The 21511-nt window shown below is 40.0% G+C and overlaps 2 protein-coding genes across 2 annotated transcripts in view; one reads left to right on the forward strand and one right to left on the reverse strand.

Moving 5' to 3' along the window:
- IQGAP2 (IQ motif containing GTPase activating protein 2) overlaps positions 1-21511 on the forward strand; it is a 271207-nt gene that overhangs the window by 172744 nt on the left and 76952 nt on the right. The window contains exons 12-13 of the mRNA XM_045566428.1: positions 3420-3544; positions 10823-10986. Of these exons, the coding sequence (XP_045422384.1) occupies positions 3420-3544; positions 10823-10986 (289 nt within the window). The remainder of the gene's footprint in view (positions 1-3419; positions 3545-10822; positions 10987-21511) is intronic.
- Positions 15259-21511, reverse strand: part of F2RL2 (coagulation factor II thrombin receptor like 2) — a 6807-nt gene continuing 554 nt past the window's right edge. The window contains exon 2 of the mRNA XM_045566429.1: positions 15259-17782. Coding sequence (XP_045422385.1) covers positions 16710-17782 — 1073 coding nt within the window. The 3' untranslated portion in view covers positions 15259-16709. The remainder of the gene's footprint in view (positions 17783-21511) is intronic.

Consider the following 21511-nt stretch of genomic DNA (forward strand, 5'->3'; position numbering starts at 1 on the left):
CAAAAATGCCCATTGCCCCATTTACAAATACCCCTTAAGGAAGTGGTCCCACTTGGTTTGAGAATCACATTTATACCTGTGGTTGTCAGCTGAGACCTACAGATACAGCCTCAGAGTTCAAGTGTTCCCTATGAAAAACTTTAAAAATGTGTATGTTTTGATTTTTAAAAATTTGATTTAAGCACTTCCTGGATCACCCAAATGGCCCAGTACTGACATGAGATTTTTGGGTGCATTTTGGTTCTTGTATTGACAATTGTATTGGCCCCAAGTGATCTTCCACGGCCTTAGCATTTTATTTCCAAAGTCAGCTTCTTAACCTGGGTTCTTGGAAGCCCGGGCTTGTAAATTATCAAGTTTGAGAAACACTGCTATGTCCAGGACCACTCCCCATGGAGCGTAGATTCTACATAGCATAAGAGTACCAGACAAGACCACCTTGACAAACTCATGCAAAGTCTCTACCTATGCATTATAGCTTCCACTCTTGGATTGGCTTTGCCCAGAAAGAGTCTTTTTTTTTTTTTTTTTTTTTTTTGAGAGACAGGGTCTTGCTCTATTGCTCAGTGCAGTGGCATGATCACAGCTCACTGCAACCTTGAACTCCTGAGCTCAAACAATCCTCATGCCTCAGTTTCCTGAGCAGCTGGGACTACAGACACACGCCATCATGCTCAGCTAATTTTTACATTTTTTGTAGCAATGGGAGTCTCCCTATGTTGGCGTTCCCACTTCAGCTTTTCAAAGTGCTAGGATTACAGGCCTGAGTCGTCACACCTGGCACCCAGAAAGATTCTTTTGTCTTATTTTCACAAAAGTGATGTATGGGTTAGCATTAGCTCTGGACCCATACTGTTCCTAGATTAATTGTTCTAAAATGCAGCTATGTTCACAGTTCTTCTGTTTGATTGTTCCCTGCTCTCATCTGAATTAAGAACAGACTTCTCACTCTAAACATCATGTTCTGATCTCAGCTCCAGCTACGTCCCTACTTGCATTTTGCACCTCAGCCAAGCTGGATCCGACCACACTGTTTACCTTCTGGTCTTTCTGTTTCTATGCATTGTCCTCTCACCACCAGGAACTTGGTACCTTCACCCAACTCAGCTAAGCACAGTGTTGGAGCTTCCACTTGCTGCCTACCATATACCATGCTTCTCCTACCCCAGCAGCTCGTATCATCTCTTCTGGGAACTAGCATGATGTGGTTATAGGAGCATAAGCCTTGGAGCCCAAAATATCTGAGTTTAACGCCCTCTAGCTGAGCCCTTTTGTCTTCATCTCCAAAGCACAAAAACAAAACACCTATTGTGCATTTGTGGAACTGTTTTGAGGATAAGGTGCTTGGTTCAGAGCCTGTCCCAGGGAAAGTGCTCCACCAGTAAGGATTTCCTTCTACTTCCCCTTCCTTCAGCCCCTCTAGGGACTATCTCTACTCCTATGGCCTTTCCGGAACTCTGCTCTTAAGCCGTTTTGAGTTTGTGTCATCTTACCCACTGGCCTGAAAGCTCCTGGAAGTCAAGGCAGCATCTTGTTCCTCCTAATATTCCTGAAGTGCCTGCCACATGTTTTGCGTGTGGTGAGTGCTTATTAAACATCTGCTGAAATCAATTGTTAATCTTAAAGCTTGAGGTCTGTTAGACCAGTAGTCTTACTCTGTCCATAGCATGAGGTGAGGAGAGCTCCGAGGAAAGAGTAAGAAGAAAGAACATAGGCCTGTTGGGTGGGCTATGGAATATTTTTTCCAAAGTTGATACCCTCACTACTGAAGACAAATAGTTACTTAGAAAACCTGTGGAGCTCTCTTGTGTTACTCCTGAAATTTTTCCCTTTAGCTTGTTTTTGTTCCTATCTAAAGAAATGATGGGTGGTTGTATTTTTTTCTGTGTTTATTATGTTTATTCTTAACTTTCTCATTTTACTCTTGTTGGGTCATCATTTAGACTTTAAGTGTATGAAATGCCCATAAGGACTTTCCACTTTTAGAATGGTCCCTGTCCATAAAGGATGTTAACCAGTGCAAGCTGCCATTTATCCATATTGTTACTGTGGTCAGTATTGGTTATTGCGTACTACTAGCGTAGAGGAATATTTTCTTAGGTTTGTAACTCTTGGTAAGGTAAAAATCTGACACATAAAATTCAGCCAGTTTTCACATCTGCACTTGGTGAGGGCTCATTCAGTTATCAACAATAAATTGTCACCACTACTTCCTCCTTGGAGTGTTGTTCTCTGCAGCTACTCTCTACAGAAGACACCTAAATGGCACCTTGAAGCATGCAAAAATTTGAGAATATTTGTCACCGCCAGGAAAACAGAGTTTAGACTCAATATGATGTTACTTCTTTTAACCTCTGCTATAAGGAAATCCCTAGAGGCTATTCAGAAGTCAAACTGCATAGTGAATCAGTATGTACATAGAGGATTGTTCTTTATTTCCCTCAAGATGTAAAACTAAACCATTGAGTTTCTTTACTTGTGGCTGGAATCGTTCATGTTAGCCTATGTGTGTAACATTGGTTCTGTGATTTTTAAATCGAAAAATTGATATACTGAGAAATAAAAGCTTCTTAATGTGTCAGTATGGATGATTTTTTTCCATGAAATTTCTCCAGACAAGAAAAAATAATTGGAGTGGTCCACCGGACTCTGTGTTTTAGAGGGCTGCACAGTGCGGAGAGTCGAGGGTTGTAAGAGAGATGTGAGATGCCACGGCAGTGAGGGGACACAGGAAAGAGACATTTGTGTGGCTACTGTGGAGCCTTTAGAGAAATGAACAGGCGAAGAGGAAGTTTAGGATATTCTGGTTCAACTCATGTACCACCTCCCAAGAAAACATGTAGTGAAGATTTATGTCACTCAGCAAGGTTTCCGGGACGACATTTGCATTTTATTTGCTTCCTCAGTAGGCATATTAGGCCTCAAGGCAGCCCAGCTATTTAGGGTTACAGTAGGAAAGGCCTTTCAAAACTTAGATTTTGGAAGGAACAAGAGAAATAGTTAAAAGGACCTTTTATGATGGAAGTATTGAGAGCCGTGATAACTCTGAATTTTATCATCTGAAAACTGAGCAGAACCAAGACATACAAAGGATGGGGAAATTAGTAACTGGGGGAAAAAGTAATTTGATAGAGTTGAGAGCTTCTAGTTTTGCTTGAGGTTAGGTACAAGGTTGGATTTTGAGGAACTTTGCTTAAACAGAATTTGTACATGAAAATACTTTTAACAAAAAACACCATTAGTACAAGTGAGCTTGGTGTATGCTGACAAAGCTGCACAAGACAACTTTGTTTGCCTTTCTACTCTTTGTCTAATCTCATAACATCTACATGGCCATGTATCATATTTAAGACACATAACATGCATGAATGAAGAATGAATGTCTCTGATTGGCGTTATGATTGTTTTCTCTTCTGCAGTTATGCAAACTCACTACTCTCCATTAAACTGGAAGCCTTATCCCAAGGACAAGATAACTTAAGCTGGAATGAAATTCAGAATTGTATTGATATGGTTAATATTCAAATTCAAGAAGAAAATGACCGTAAGTATGGGATACTTTCCTTCTTTAGCATAGGGAGAGAAGAAGGTATCTGGACAACTTAATTTTTTAGATTAGCTACAAGTTTTTTCCTCATGGAACCCTGTGAGAGTACCTTCCCCTAATATGTATGTATTTACTTATATATAAAGTCTCCCATCCAAGTACTAAGCAGGCCTGATTCTGCTTAGCTTCCAAGATCAAATGAGATAGGGCGCGTTCACAAATCATGGTGCTTGGCTATGTTTCTAGAAACTATGAGCTATCAGCATAAAAGTGGTCCAAGAAGATATGCCTAAAAACATGCTTTCTTGAATGTCAGCTTGCTTCCTTAGCATTCATTTTGTGCTTATAAAAACAGAGTGAAGAATGAGAAACTATGTAACTTCAGCAGTCTACATATTCACTGCTTTTCTATAGTATGAATTACCAAATTCAAGCTTCAAGCCGTCTTTTCCATCATAAAAACCAACCTATGCCATCTTCTTTGGCTTCTGAGCTCTGTGACCTGTCAGCAGTGGATTAGGATTGCTAAAATCATTGGCTTCCCCTCCATACCCCAGCTTTGCCTTTCCTAACCCGCTTGCTGTAAGTTTGATGATAGAGTAGACAGATACTTATGTCACAAATTTATAATGTTCCAGTGTGTTTTGGTAAGTTCTTAGGTCTGGTCTTCTAATGCAATATCTAACTTAATACTACTGTCACTCCTGAGGTAAAACATATGACTTGTTAGTTAGTTTTAATATTTTTTCTTTTTCTTTGCTATTTCCTGTGAGCAGTGGGCCAAAAATCAAGGCTGAGTTTGTTTTTTCTTTATAACCATCTCACTTTAAGCTCCTACTATAAAATAGGATCCAGGTGTGCTACCCTGACATAATGCACCATAGATGTACCACTGTTATACTGATGCCTGAACACTTTGTTAATTTTGTCCTTTTCAAGTTGTGCACAAATCTAAATTTCCTTTTGGGACCACACAGCTTTCTGCATTTCCTTTCAGAGAGGCATTTGAAATCTCTGCAATCAGATGGCTTGCTCGCAACCCAGCTAGATCTTTTCTGACATGTTGGCTTAAGAGCTTGTGGTTCTTGCCAGATATTAGTCCAGAGGGAAGCACTAGTTTGAGCAGATGTTCAACATCATCAGGGTTGGGGGTGGGGGGCGCCACTGCTCCATGTGTCCTGCTCCAGAGCTCAGTCCCCAGCCCTCTGCCCTCTGCCTTCCTCCTTGGCCTTCCCCTCCGCTGAGTCTCCTGCAGCACTGGTTTGGGTGTTACGGCAAATGTCACCCAAGGGGAAGGACTCCTTTCTTTTGGTAGGCAAAACAATTGTGTCCTGTCTTTGATTTCTAACTTTTTTCCCAATTCTTTTTTTTCCCCAAAATACTAAGGGTACAAATGTTTTAGGTTACGTGGATCACTTTTGTAATGCTTGAGTCTCGGCTAAAGGTGTGCCCATCACCCAAATAGTGTTCATAGTACTTGTAGGTAGGTTTTTGTCCCTCCCCTCCTTCCCCTTCCCCCCTGGTTGATTTCCACTGAGTTTTACTTCCCTCCCTCTATGTAGGTGTGTGCTCCTTGGTTAGTTCCAATGTAATAGTGAGAACATGTGGTGTTTGTTTTCCCATTCTTGAGACACTTCACTTAGGAGAATGGTCTCCACTTCCATCCAGATGGTTGCAGATGGTGTTAGTTCATCTTTATAGCCCACAGTCCGGGTTTGCTTTGATTATTTCTGTATTTGCTGCTCATACAAGCAAAAGTGTGTTAGTTCTCAGTGCTGAACGATTGTAAACTTGATGTTGATTAAAAGGGGAGGAAATGCCATTTTTGTTCAAAGTCTTTGCCTTACCAGGAAAAGAAAAACAAGTAACATTTGTGTAACTTAAAAAGAGAATAGTCTATTGTAGGTAGATCTTGTTTTTAAGCAAAAATCTTACTTGGTGCCTGTGGCTTTTTTCTATGAGGCCAAGAGCACAACCAAGTTTTCCTCTCTAGGACATCTCACACGGCCGCTGTAACATTTCTTTTAGGCATCTTGTCATGAAGGGCATGTGCCATAACCAGGGAAGTTATTTCAGATGCTAATATTTCCTTTCTGGAATTTAGGAAATATAATAAGGAGTATTTATCTGTTTTATGGTTTTTTTTTTCTTTTGTCAAAATGAGGTATTTTTGTTTAAAGCTCCTGAAGTATTGAGTTTGATACCACGTTTAGGCAGTTGCTTAAAAAGCTAAAAATTTTAAAAATACACCATTGTGAACAGGCAAGAATTGTACGATATAGTAATTAAACTTAACATCAGAGCTGAGAATTTTCTGTGGACGTTTTGAAAGCGCATTGCTCTTGCCTCCCCCCGCCCCCCTTCTGCTACGAGCTCCAAGGTCTCATGCTGTGTCTGGGTTGTCACGTGGGTAAGGTCTGCAGCTAGTGGAAAACGGTAAATACGGAAGGTAAATTTCATACAAAATCTGCTAAATGCACTTCCTCAGATTTGGATGCTTTGAATTCTTACTGAAAAGTTTACTTTTTCCAATAGAGCCATAGGGGAACATTATTTTAACTGTGTATCCTAGATATGGAAATTTTCTTCCTTTGAGTTTTTGCTTTCTGAGTTTGGTAGGTACCGTGCTTTGTAGGTCACCGCCTCTACTAGAATGTTACAGTATCACACATTTATTTAAAGAGGCAGGAACATGAGCTGACACTCAGCAATCCTTCTTCAAATGGGATTTTTCCTTCACTTAATAAACAGGAAGTGATCTGAATGTGCCCAGGGGGCTTCTGGGTAGGTCATTCGGCTCCTATGAGGTCATTTACTATGATGTCAGCAGCTTGTGTTCTTAGAAACGCACCAAACAAAAACTTAAGCAGGTGATTTCAATCAAGTCAGCTGGAATGCACTCATTGCCAGGTGATCGGCCATTAGAAACACATTCTGTTTCTCAGACTTGGTTCTGTTAAGACCATTTTTGGATGGGGTGTTTAAAGGTTTTTAAAATAGCCTACCCCAGGGGGGATCCAGAGGATGACATGAAATATCCCATGTCCTCCCGTTTATAAATCCTACAGGGTGAAATGATAATACCTTGTTACACAGATAGTGCTTAGACTTTCAAGAGTTCTCCCAGTGTTTTGAGATAATGTAACTTTCATGTTAGAGAAATACTTTTGCTTTGTTTTCAAGCCTATTTAAGTATTATAATCTGGAGTAATTTCTAGGAGTTTTTTTTTATTTTTTATAACAGCTTTATTGAGTTATAATTCACGTATGCAATTCATCCATTTAAAATGTACAATTAAATGATTTTTAGCATATTCAGAGTTGAATTTCTAGGAGTTTTTGATTGTCTCTTTCTTACTGGTAAATCTTTTTATTCTTAGCAAGTAGTGGTTATGGGGTCATCTATTCAGGAAACACTTAGCTAAATATTTTACCTTAATTTGAATTGGAGATGGAGTATCAAGATGGAGATACTCGATAAAAACTACAAGTGTTTGTTGTGTATCATGTCTAAATACTATATTTTTATGACTGGGTGGTAGGTTTTTTTAAATAATGTGATATTGAGAAGTGGCATCCAAATAGATCTATTTTACTAGAATTGCAAAAATTTTTAGATTCCGTAGCTTGACTTCTGTATTTTTCATTTCAGGACCTTATAATCTATATTCTAAGATCCTTTGGTGTGATAGAGGTGGTTGAAAATTAAACTAGACAATATGCTTATTTGTCCTTTTGTACATCCATGAATTAGAACTCCAGATACTATTTTACCCCGTAGTATTACATAAACAATATGTAAAATTAATTATCGATATTTGAAACTTAAAAGCAGTGGTCCCCAGCTTTTTGGCACCAGGGACTGGTTTCATGGAAGACAATTTTTCCATGGGCCGGGGGCTAGGGTGGGATGGTTTTGGGATGATTCAAGTGTGTTACATTTATTGTACAATGAAACCTCTCCACTAATGATAATGTGTATTTGCAGCCACTCCCCAGCGCTAGCATCATTGCTTCAGTCCACCTCAGATCATCAGGTATTAGATACTCAGAGTGTGCAACCTAGATCCCTCCCATGCACAGTTTACAGCAGGGTTTGTGCTCCTATGAGAATCTAATGCCACCGTAGATTGGAGGTGGAGCTCAGGTGGTGATGCAAGCGATAAGGAGCAGCTGTAAATACGGATGAAGCTTCCCTAGCTTGTCAGCTGCTCACCTCATGCTGTGCGGCCCAGTTCCTAACAGGCCATCTACCAGTACTGGTCCACAGCCCAGAGATGGGGGACTGCAGCTTAAAAATATCCCAGAACATGCTTGACTATGTTTATTTCTATGGAGCCTACCCATACTTCCCAGCCACAAATGGCTACTTAAGTTAATTAAAATAAATAAAATTCAGTTCTTCATGGATACTAGCCACCAGTATTCACCAGTTACATGTGGCTAATGGCTACCATGTTGGACAGCACATTTCCATCACCATTGTTCTGTTGGACAGCACTGGACTACATGGACCTCGAAATTTACTCTTCTTTAACACTATAGGGAATTGCTTAATTTGAACTATCAATATCTGTTTTGGCATCCTTACAGATTGGTAAAGTAGTTATCCAAAGAATAGAATGTATATCCAAACTTCTCTACTTCGGTTTTCTTTTCTGTGTATCTCTACATTAAATTTTTCCAGTTCTAGTATTCTGTGTTTCCATCTTATAATATTTTAGCATTACTATTTAACATCTAAGCTAGGGTTACGCTAGAAATTAGTAACCCTGCTGCTGCTTCTATGCAAAGTTATGCCCCTTTTTTTAAAACAGGTGTGAAATATAATTCACATACCATAAAATTCACTCTTTTAAAGTATACAGTTCAGTAGTTGTATATATACAAAAAGTTGTGCAACCATCACCACTATCTAAATTTGGAACATTTTCGTCACTCCAAAAAGAAACCCTGGGAGGGACACAGTGACTCATGCCTATAATCTCAACACCTTAGGAGGCCAAGGTGAGAGGATTGCTTGAGGCCAGGAGTTGGAGACTAGCCTGGGCAACATACTGAGACCCTACAAAAAAGTTCTAGAAATTAGCTGAGTGTGGTGGTGTGTGCCTCTAGTCCCAGCTACTCGAGAGGCTGAGGCGCGAGGATCACTTGAGCCCAGGAGTTCGAGGCTTCAATAAGCTGTGATAATGGCACTGTGTTCTAGCCCAGGCAATAGAATGAGACTTCATCTCTAAAAGAAAAAAATAGAAATAAACACAAAAAAACGAACAAAAAGAAATCCCATACCCATTAGCAGACACTCCCTTTCCTCTCTCATTCCATGCCCTGGAAACCATTAAACTACTTTGTTTCTATGGATTTGCCTATTCTGGGCATTTCATATAAATGGAGTTTTATGTGTGAACTCTTATGTGTGGCTTTTTTCCCTTAAGATGTTTTTAAGGTTCATCCATGTTGTATTACGTATCAGTATACTTCGTATTCCTTTCTAGGTCAAAAATATTCCATCCTATGGATTTATCTTTTGTTTATCCTTTAATCAGTTGAATGTGAGTAGAATTGCTAGATCAACATAATTTATGTTTAAATTATTAAACATAATTCTGTGCTTAATATTTTAAGGAACTGCCAAACTATTTTCCAAGATGACTACTCCATTTTCATTGCTGCCAGCAATGTATAAGGGTTCTAATTTCCCTGCATTCTCACCAACACTTGTTTGTCTTTTTTATAACATCGTCTTTTTTATTACTGCCATCCTAGTGGGTACAAAGTGGTATCATATTGTGATTTGGATTTGCATTTTTCTAATGACTAATGATGTTGAGCATCTTTTCATGTGCTTGTGTGTCTCCTTTAAAGAAATGTTTGTTCAAGTCTTTTGCTAATTTTAGATTGGGCTATTTGTCTTTTCCTTGTTGAGTTCTAACCCAGTTCTTTAATACTTAAGTCCATTTATTAGATTCAGGACTTGCAGATATTGTCTCTTGTTCCATAGGTTGTCTTTTCACTTTATTTGAATAGTGTACTTTGAAGCACAAAAGGTTTAATTGTGACAAAGCATCATTTATCTGTTTTCCTTTGTTGTTTGTTCTTTTGGCATCATAGCTAAAAAGAAATTGTCTAACTCAAATTCACAAAGATTTACTCCTATGCTTTCTTCTAAAAGATTTATGGTTTTAGCTTCTACAGTTAAGTCTATGATCCATCTGGAGTTAAGTTTTATGTATAGTGGGATATAGGGATCCAACTTCATTCTTATGCATGTGTGATGCATGTGGATGTCCAGTTATCCTAGCACCATCTCTTGTAGAGACTGTTCTTTACCTACTGGATTGTCTTAGCACCCTTGTCAAAAATCAATTGACAGTAAATGTAAGGGTTTATTTCTAGACTCTTAGTTCTATTCCATTGATTTATATGTTTACCCTTATGCCAGTACCATGTGGTATTGACCAACTGTAGCTTTTTAGTAAGTTTTGAAACTGGGGAAAGTCCATCAACTTTGTTCTTCTTTCTTCAGGATTACATAGGTTATTCTGGGTTCCTTGCATTTCCATAGGAAGTTTAGAATCAGCTTGTCAATTTCTGTTTTTAAAAAAGATAGCTAAGATTTTGATAGGGGTTGCATTGAATCTATATATCAATTTAAGGAGTATTTCCATCTTAACAATATTAAATCTTAAAAACCATGAATGTGTCATGCCTTTCTATTGATTTAAGTTGTCTTTAACCTTTTTCAGTGATGGTTTATAGTTTTCGGTGTATAGTTGACCCTTGAAATACTTGGTTTTGAATTGCATGGGTCTACTTACACACAGATTTTTTTCAACCAAACTATGGATCAAAAATGCAGTATTCACCAGATGGAAAACCCACTTAGATGGAGAGCCAACTTTTTATACAGATAGGTTCTACAAGCTTGGCTGCAGGACTTGAGTATGTGTGCATTTTGGTATACGTCGGGGGGTCCTAGAACCAATCCTCTGCATGTACTGAGGGACATCTCTGTGTTTGTTCTGTTTCCTTTGTTCAATTATTCCTAAATATTCTTTTTGTGATTAGAATGTATTTGTAATTGGACTCGTTATGAATTGAATTTTTAATTTCATTTTCAGATTGCCCATTATGAGTATATAAAAACATAATTGGTTTTTGTATATTGATGTATCCTGTAGCCTGCTGTATTCATTTACTTAGCTCTGCAATAGATGATACTAGAGAACTTATAAAGTACTAAGACTTAAAAGGAAAACTGTCTTCATTTTCTAGGAATTGTAGCTGTAGGGTACATTAATGAAGCTATTGATGAAGGGAATCCTTCGAAGACTTTAGAATCCTTGCTGCTACCTACTGCTAATATCAGAGATGTGGACCCAGACTGTGCCCAGCACTACCAGGATATTTTATACCATGCTAAATCACAGAAACTCAGGGTAAGTTTTAGTATGTTTCTTTCTTTTAAATTTCTTTCTTTTAAACAGTTTAGGGGGAGGGCAGGAGGGGAGGATATTTGACCTCCTCATTAAATCTCATGAGCTTCCTGTCCCAATGATTGCCTGTGAATCAGAATGGAAATGATAGGGGTGTTATTTTCCTTGTGCCAAACATCAGGGAGAAGCCAGCCAACTCCAGAGCTGATTATTGCTTCTATTCTTTCACTAAAAACTCGGTTGTGGGTGAGTTCTTGTTCGGCGTCCAAGTCATTGGATATTTTCTGAGTATATACTGCATGCACTGTGTAGTACATAGGTAGGGAAGAAGGGGATACAGAAGGGTGATACCATTTGAATGTTCTCTAACCTTATCTTCATACTGCTTAGAAACATACTGAGGCAGTGGGCATCTCATGCAGAACAGTGAAATAATAGGAGAGATAAGTGTACAGCAAAGTGTCCAGACAAGGGGTACACATAGAGGTGCAGAGATGGTTGGGATTGTTGGGGACTAGAATCCTAAGAGAAGGTGGCATGGAGGTAGCACAGGAGCTGTGCCTGGAAGGTAAGCAGAGTTGGTTAGGTGGTGTGGGCAGGTCTGGGCATGGGAGCAGACTGGCCTGGCCAGAGTCCTCTTGGAAAGCAGTGTCTTTAATCTGGTGCAGAGCTTGTGCTGCCATTATGAGGTACCCCACAGAGACTTTCCACTCTGAGAAGGGTACTGGGCTGAGTGTGAGGCCATAGTGTGACCTGTCACCTGAGAATGGGAGTGATGCCATCTGGGACTAGCCACTTATGGCTACCATGTCCCCAAGTACAAGCCCACCTAAAAGGGGTGGGCGTCTTCTCTGTCTACATCTTAAGAACTAGGAACTGCCTCATCTGAAACAGAAAAACATCCTTGAGAACCTTAAATAAAGCAAGTATTTATTGAGAACCTACTATTTGTCAGGCATGATATTAGGTATTTTATGTTTATTATCTCATTTAACCCTCATAGCAATTCATAACAGCCCTCTGAATCATTTTGCCATCATTGTCATCTTTCTGAAGCTAATTAAACCAAAGTTAAGTAATTTGCCCAAAACCGTTAAAAAAAGTAATTATTTCTGGGACTACAGCCCAGGTCTGTCTGATTTAGAAACATCGTGCATGAAGACAGATGGGAAAACATGTTTCTTGCAGCTTTGTTTGCAATGACAAAAGACCAAAACAACCTAAGTGATGTTAAGCAAAAAAAAAAAAAAAAAAAAATGCTTCCACGTGCATAAAAATGGAATACGTACCCGCATGTGTGTTGAGGGGGCATGCACACACTTCTGTATGCATAAGGTATTTCTGGAAGGGAGGGTACCTTCTGAAAGGTGAACTAGAAGGCTGGTGAAACGGAGACTTCTTTTTTGTTGTTTCTTTACTATCTGAATTTTGAAATTTTTTAAAGAATGCATGTATTATATTAGTGTTTCTAAACTTCTAAAACCCAGTGTAAATGCCGTTCACTCCATGCTGCCGCACTGCCTCATGGAAGCTGGAGGGAAATAACCCCCACAGTGGAGCCCTCTGTGCTGCTGCCTCTGGCAGGGACAGCAGTGGCCTTGCCCTCTGTGCTTTGCGAGTGCCCCCATCTCCCGTCAGTCTCTCACTTTTAAGCCTCACAGCGACTGTGGGGTGCTGTCCCCGCTGATGTGAATGAGCCTGGGGCTCAGAGAGAAAGCACAGCCACAGTACTGCCAGTGAGTGGGAGAATGAGGACTCAAACCCAAGCCATGTGTCCCCACGTCCCAGGGGAGGAGGGCAGCCACCTCTTTGCTGTTCTCACTGAGGTGGCTGTGGCAAGTGGCAAACTTAGCAGCATTGGAAGAGCAAGTCACTTGCTTTGGAGACGGGCACTCTTCAAATCCTGCATGTGCCACACATTGGCTTTGTGACCTTGGTCAAGTCACCAAATCTGTATATGCTTATTTTCACGTGTGTACAATGGGAATAATAGTATTTGTCTTACAGGATTATGGTGAGGGTTAAATGAGAATATATAATATGTAAATGTATTGTAACAAGTATACATATATATTTGTGTGTGTAGCTACAGTGTTTAGCATAGAGCCTGGCACCCAGAAAAGTGATTGAATAATGTAGCTAGTATTATTGTGGGCCCTGTGGCTGCCTCTCAAGGGGTGAGTGATGTCTGCGTCACAAAGTCCTTGCTAGGCACGGGGTCTGCCCCATCCACACGAAAGCTGCGATCTTCTGGGAACAGACCTGAGTTCCTTTCTGCCCATAGCCGCATGGGGCTTTGTCTTTGAGGTGAGGCTGACTCCAAACACCCACGGTCTTTCACAGGCAGGCAGTCTAGGTCCATTCTGGAGCATTCCAATCGAAGGGCTCCAGGATGGGACAGAACTCCATGGGACTCCTCCAGGGCACGCACTCCGCCAGCTCTGTGGGGCATCCTTCCTGTGTGTGGAAGGAGTAGCTTTCATGGTGTGATGAGAGCATTAAAAATTAGAACCCAGATCCTGGGTTCTAGCTCAGACATTAAATCACTTTGGGCCTATAAAATTAGGGGCTTGAAATACATTGGCAATTGCTAGCAAATTTAAAACACTACAATTCCAAGCAATAAATATATCTGGTTAAATTGCTATTTTTAAGGACAGTTTTTTTCTTAGTGCATTAATTTTGAAACTTTATTTTCTCAGTCTGTTCTTTTTCCCTTGAAAAATCTGATTCTGTTGTTTGTTTGACAGGGCCTTTGTGTTTGATTTTTAACCTCTGCTACTTTGATTCCTGGAAATTTCCCATTATGTTTTTATGGTGGCATTTCTGTGTCTTGCTTTCCCAAGGTCTGGCCTTGGAAAATAATAGGAGAAATTTATGTTGCTGATATTATCAGTATAAAGTAAAGCTTGTGCCAAAGTAGACAGCCATTAAAGGTCACAATGGGTAACATCCTCATAGAATGGATGCTCAGTTTTATTGAATACTGGGGTAAGTGATGTAAATTCATGAGTATTCTTGGTCTTCTAACAGTATTTCAAGTACAGCCTTATGTAGGCACCAAATTCCTCTTGGGAAGAGACAGGGTAATGGGCACGTTGGCACATGTTTAGCAGAGTACAACACATTTTCTATGTCTATTCTTTGGAGGCAGTGAATTGTGAGCTATTTTAAAATTAAAGGCTTCGCTTGCGAACATAGAAATTACACCCCACCAAAAAGTTCTGGGTTTGTGTTTTTGAAGGAAAATATATTTATTTTATTTAAAAAAAATTTTTTAATAGACTTAGGGGGTACACGTGTTTTCTTGTTACATGGTAGAATGTCTAGTGAAGTCTAGGCTTTTAATATACTCGTCACCTGAATAGTGTACATTGTACCCAATAGGTAATTTTTCATCCCACACCCCCCTCCCACCTTTTCCCTTCTGAGTCTCCAATGTCCATTAAGTCACTCTGTAGGACGATGCATACCTATAGCTTAGCTCCCACTTTTAGGTGAGAACATATGGTATTTGGTTTTTTGTTCCTGGGTTACTTCACTTGGAATAATGGCCTTCACTTCCATCCAAGTTGCTGCAAAAGACATTACTTCATTCTTTCTGATGGCTGAGTAGTACTCCATGGGAGTGTGGGCACGTGTGTGTATACACACCACGTCGTCTTTATCCACTCACTGGTGAACAGTTAGTTTGGTTCCGTATCTTTGCAATTGTAATTTGTGCTGCAATAAACATACGGATGCAGATATCTTTTTTTTTTTTTTTTAATAAAATGACTGACTGCTTTTCCTTTGGGTAGATTCCCAGTAGTGGAATTGCTGGATTGAATGGTAGATCTACTTTTAGTTCTTTGAGAAATCTCTGTATTGTTTTCCATGGAGGCTGTACAGATTTACATTACCAACAAGAGTGTACAAGCATTTCCTTTTCACTGCATCCATGCCAGCATCTTTTTTTGACTTTTTAATAAAAGTTCTGTTTCGTTCCTTGCATATTTATTCCATAAAAATTGTGTGCTTGTAACAAGTGAATATTGCTTTATTTTTTCCCTAAGTAAAACTGTGTTGTAATTGCTGACTTAATTTTCAGAAATCAGTTCCTTCTGGTGAAGTTTTTGTCGTCTTGAAACTTGCTTCAGATTTGTTTTTCTTGCTCACTTTAGTGTTTACCTGATTGTCACTCTTCAATAATCATACACATACTATAAAAAGTCTTCATGTGCAAGTTTTTTTTTAACCTAAGTTCAATGAAATAGGAAACTGCACATTAAAAAATGCATTTAAATGTTTTTTTATTGTTTTGATGGTCATTACAAAACATATAGCCAATGCACATTCCTACAGACTTGTAAATTCATCTCAGCAATCTTTTATGCTTAAAGGTTTCCTCAGCCTCACTTCTATTCACTACCACCACCCACCCTTAACTACTACTGTCCCCTGCCTGTCTAATCCCTAAGTTAAGGGAAACATAGTTACCTACAGGAATATACTGTTAGGCATTTATAATATACCATTTCCCCATTAAAAATGATGTCTAAGGAAGAAAAATAGTGGCGGCATTATTTTAAACTTCTTGATGACCTTATGAGTATATTCTTAGTTTAGCTTCATTTTTTTTATTTGCCTAACCAGGAATGTTGATGTCCCATGTCATACAGAGTATGTTGCCTTTTCAGTATGAATTTAATGGGCTTTCATGGTGTTTAGATGCTTTAGGATTTTTAAAATTCATTCAGCCACATGATATTCAAAGCATGGAGCTGGGCCCCAGAGAACCTGGGGTCAACAAGAAGCTCAGAGAAGAGTGAGGATGAGGACCTTCTCCGTTATACGTAGTGCTTAATTGTTCATGGAATTAATATTTGCATATAAATGAATTATATATATCTGCCATAATGAAAAATATATAGGAAAGCACTTTGGAAGTTCAAATGAGAAAAGTGACACTGCTAGCCTGAGAACCAGGGAAGAATGGTCCTTTGAGGACTTTGAGATGGGCAGAATTAAGGCAAAGATGTTAAGAACTAGCTTTTCAGTCAGAGGAAGAAGTGGAGAGAAAGTAAAAGTCAACATCACAGCAGAGCAAGAGGTGCAGCTGGTGCCTACGTTACAGGCAGTCAGGTTAGAAAGTTAGCCCTGAGTGCCAGGCTTAAGGTTTATAGTTGATTGCAGAAGCAGTGGAGAGTCGGCGGGGGTTTTTGAGTGATGCATTCAAGCTGGTGTCTGAGGAGCATGAATCTGGCAGGACCTGTGAAATGGAGGGTAGGTTGGCAGTGAAGAGAGTGAGGAGGCAGCGAAGGTGGGACTGGGATAACTGATTCCAATGAGGGACACTGTGAAGATACAGTCAGCTGGCGAGGCAGCCACCAGCAGGAGAGTTGGAGGAGACAGAAGGATCAAATATAACGCCAAAATTCAAGGATGGCGGTGCCACTCACAGTGTTAGGAAGGTAGAGGTTTAAAGAACCAAAGTAGCAAGAAGGCAGGTGGAAATGGGTCCGTTGCCATAAAGAGAGTAATGATATCTTTTCTTCTCATTAACATTCTTAAAATACTGAGGAAGTGTTTAAAAAAAAAAAACAATTACTAGTGCTTGTGTAATGTTTGATTTTTGAAGCACTATTTCTCGGGAGCTCAAAAATGGTGCTAGAGAATAGAGCAGCTTGCACCATGCATATGTCATCCCAAGAACGTATGTCTTCCCAGATAGCCTTCCTTGTTCTCTAGGATGATTTCACTGTTGTAAGGTAGGCAGTGGAGTGATCCCTGATTTTTGACATTAGAAAATAAAGGAATGGATCTAAGCAACTATTCAGGCTACCTAGGCACAAAGCTATGAGATAGATAAAGTATAAGCCATCAGTGCTGTCGTAGTAGTAGTTCACATGGTGAATAATAAGTATAATATTGCTTGGAGCAAAGCAAATAGTGAAAATCGCAAGGATGAGGAGACTTGCCTTGACATACCACAGCCATCTGTGATCGTATGCGTTAAGTGTCCGGATGATGGCTGTGTAGCAGTAGATAATAACCACAAATGGAATTAAGAATCCAAAGAATGCCAAGGAGATGAAGTAGAAGAGTTGGAAGAGAGACGAGGACTCGCATGTGTTGTGCACATCATGGCAGGTTGTGATATCTGGCTGGACGAGATAATACTCCTGCTTCAGGATGAGAAATGGCAGCATGTATAAGAAAACCGTTGCCCACACCAATCCACACGTCAGCAAGGCATAGGTGCGCTTGGGCAGCCCCCGGTAAGTGAAAGGATGGACGATGGCCAGGTAGCGGCTGATGCTGATGCAGGTGAGGAGCAGAATGGAGCAATACATATTACCATAGAAGATGACTGTGGTGGCCCGGCACATGGCTTCTCCAAATACCCAGTTGTTCCCATTGAGATGGTAAGCTATCTTAAAGGGCAGCGTGACACACAAAAGAAAATCTGCAATGGCCAGGTTGGTGTAGAAGACAGCTGTGCAGACGGATCTGGTCCTGAAGAAGAGCATCCACAGGGTCACGGCATTGGCTGGCACACCAACTACAAACACCAGGATGTAGACGGCGGGTATCAGTTTGGTACTTAGGGAGCTGCTCAGGTACCCCATGGTAGCATTATTCACAAGGAGATTTGAAACACTTTCTTCGGGGCACTTAATTTTTACAGTTAGGGTGTCTCCTGTCTTGCCTTCTATGGCAGAAGGGGGGAACACTTCAAAAGAATTTGGGGGTGCTCCACGAAAGGTCTTAATAGGTAAGGTTGGTGTTGCCAAGTTGTCTGCATCATCTTTCATGCCTGTAAGCGAAAGGAAGTGTTAATATGTGATTTGTTGCCAAGCCATATCTGTGGTTAGAGAGAAAATAAAATGAAGTATCTTATGCTACATAATTTCTGTGGTTATAGAATTTAGGATCATTTTTATTTTAAAAAAATGATCATCACTCAGATAATCAACAAGTGTATTTTAGTAGATGTCATATGCCCCAGCACCATGCTGTCCCATGCAGGAACAAAAACTAGATGAACGCTGCCTGTAAGGAGTTTATAATACTATTGGAAGAAACAAAAATATCCCATCAGAACATTATAGGCAAATGTTATGTTGACTATAAACTGCGTAGGCATTCAGACAATAGTTAACTGATTCAAATGTGTGAGCAAAACTTCAAGGACAAGATGAACTTGAGCAAAGAAAGCAAAATGCATAAAGAGATGGAACTTAATAGATGAATAAGATTCTGCTGGTGACGAATGGGCACAAGCATAGTGTTGGCTCTCAGGGGACCTGGGAATGCCAGATAAGTTGATTTAGCAAATTTTTATTGCATATTTATGTGCCAGTGGTATAAAGTTTTAAATGAACTCCATTCCTGGTAATAACTTCGACTAGTGGAAAAGATGCATAACAGTGCATTGTGTTATGCTAATAAGGTACACCTGAGAGATGAAGTTGAAACAGTAGGTGACAGCCAAATTCCTGAAGGGCCCCTAAAGTGTCCTAGGAAATCATGTGCTTACTCTTAGATGCTGGGGTTGCATACACACTTTTGAACAGAGGAATTACCATCATGGTAGACAGATTAATGGTCCTCCAAAGATTCCACCTACTAATCCTTGGAACCTATGACTGGGTTGCTTTACATGGCAAAAGGCACTTTGCGAATGAAATAGAGTTAAGGATCTTAAAGATGAGAGTAGCCTGGATTGTCCAGGTGGGCCCGATGTAATCATGAGCCCTTATAAGAGGGGAGGCAGGAGGATCACAGTCAGAAGTTTGAAGATGGAAGAAGGGCCATAAGCCAAGCAATGCAGGCGGCTTCTAGAAGCTGAAAAAGCAAGAAAGCAGATCCTCCTCTAGAGCCTCCAGAATGAACACAGCCCTGCCAACACCCTTGATTTTAGGATTTCTGACCTCCAGAAATACAAGCTAATAAATTTGTATTAAGCCACTCAATTTGTGATGTTGTTATAGCAGTAATTAGTAACTAATATAGCCATGATTTTGACTTGTGTTTAAGATGACTTCGGTGACAGAAAATAGCTTGAAAAGGTGAGAACTTAGAGGCAAGGGGGGCTGATCTCACTGTAGTTGTTCAAACTAAAGATGGTGAATTACTGAACTAGATCAATGTCGTGGAAAGGCGAAGGAGAACACGTGAGACCCTGTGATGGGGACTCTAAGGGACTTGGCATCTGGTTGGCTGTGGGGTGGTGAGGGAGAGGCAGGGGCCAAAGATGACTTGCCAGGGGGAGGGTGCCATTAGCTGAGGTGGGACAAGAGACAGGGGAGCAGGATAGGGGAGAAGCTATAATCTCAGTTTGTGGTATTATTGAAGATGAGTTGCCAGTGGGATATTAGTATGTAAAATGTTGAACAACTAGTTAGATTAGAAGACTAGATGTGGAGCCCAAAATTCCAGGAGCCCAATTTAGAGGTATGGGTTATTCTCATCTGCATGGAGGCTGTAGTTTAATTTAGTAGGAATGGTTGAGATGGTCTAGGGAGAGATGTGATAAGAAAGAATCCAAGACAGACTTTAAGGGGAACAGAGATAAAGGAAGAAAAATCAGAAGATGAAATTGTTTATGATGTCCTAAGAAATTGGAAATGAATTTTTGAAAGGATAGAAACACATCAGCTATAATACTATAAATATTTGGCATTACGTGGCATGTTGATGTTAACAATCCTAATTCCTGAAAGGGCAATTTCAAAAACAAAGTAAACATTAATGCTCAAACTTGTTGGTTATTATATAATTCTTTCATAAATTGATCTTTGACATGTATAGAAACTATTCTCTCAAATTTCTAATGTTACCTTAAAGATGGACTTTTATGCCCAATATAAACCTCATACTTATCACTTTAAAGTGCCCATACTCTGCCAGTTCCGTCTTGTCCCACAACGTCTGAATTCCTCCGAGCTGAATACTTGAGGTTAGTGTGTAGTAACCTCTTTGTCATTCAGAACCAGTTTCCCGTCCTGCTTTAATCCCTAGCAGTTTGCTCACAGGTGAAATCGAAGCCTCCCGCAGAACCCTGGGATTGCAGACTTGCATTCAGTGTGTGAAATACAGGAAATGCAGCCTGACAACCCGGCGTGAAGCTGATCAGGTGTCAGTTAAGGAAAGGTAGATTAAAGAAAAAGAAAGAAAAGTGGGGAGGTGACATTCCTCTGTGCCCATATTTAGATGTGATCTTTAAAGGTGTGTCCTGTGTCAGGAGTTCAGCCACACAAATCCTTCCACTCACTTATGCATTTTAGAAAAGTTCTTACATCTGACGTGACCCAGAGAGAAATGCCTTTGAAGACAGGAACAAAGCTGGAGAACTGTGGCTGCAGAACATACAAGTTGTTTCCCTTCAGGATCTGATAAGAGCTGTTGAAATCAAGTGTTTGTCAGTTTTCAGAAAATTCTTGTGATTGAGCAAGACAGTGTGTCTACAAACATGCTAAACAGTGCCTGTGTTTGTGGAAAAGTTGAATCGATTCCATTTTCCGTGAGAATTCGAGATCTGGTTCTGCTTAAATAAGCTTTTTATTCCTTAGAGGCTGGTTTCGCTTAAGAATAGAGCTCATTGTTAAATTTTATTTTATTTTTTGATGCATTTGAATTCTTTATACCTATTTCCATTTGGCATAATATACCTGAAATGTTTTTTCAACCTAGGAAAAGGCGTTGGTGAGGTGCTAATGCAGAGAGAAGGGACTATAGCTGCTCCCTGATGGATCTGCACGTTTTTCCCCCAACCCCTGCGGAAGAAAGCAAACGCATTGCCTTTTACTAAGTCTCTTTAGAGTCCCCTTTTGACTTCCACCAAACCCCACTAGCGCCTTGAAGGAACCACCTCCACAAACCTTGTTTCTTTTGCAGTTCTGCTGCTCAGCATTTAGGCTCGTTCACTCCCAGAAAGAACAGGCACTTACCCTGTTCCTAAATCCCATGTGTGCCACTGTTGTCCACCCCAGGTTCTCTTAAAACTCTGACATGCCCCAGGGATTCCAACTATCCATTTAAGCAGCATTCCTTTACAGGGCGTTGTTTTTCCTTTAATTTTGGGTTTTTTCCCGTGCTGTACCCGACCTCTCCCACTCCTAGCAGTGTTGACTGGAGTATGACCTAACAGTGAAAGGACGGTGGACAGAGACCTACCCCAAACTGGTTAATTTTGGAGCAAGCAGATTATTACAGGCTTACATTGTGATTAGTAAAATGGGAAACATATTCGAGATTGAATAGTAGTGTTTGGGAGATCTTATTTCTAAAAATAAAAAAATCATACATGAGGATGAGGAAACTCCCTGGTACCACGGAAAGTCAAAAAAGGTATTTCGTTTCGGAAACACTGATGTATTCACATTGCTGGCGACTGAAAGCAGCTGACTTGCTCTTTCCGGCAATAATTTTGTTTCCCCGATTTGTGTCTTACCAGGAGGTATAAACATAGGATGTTTTCTTAATCCCTTGAAAAAGGGCTATCTTTGCTAAATCAGAGGAAATTCTTACAAACCACAAAAAT

This window comes from Lemur catta, chromosome 12 (genome assembly GCF_020740605.2).
Source record: "Lemur catta isolate mLemCat1 chromosome 12, mLemCat1.pri, whole genome shotgun sequence".
Lineage (NCBI taxonomy): Eukaryota > Metazoa > Chordata > Mammalia > Primates > Lemuridae > Lemur > Lemur catta.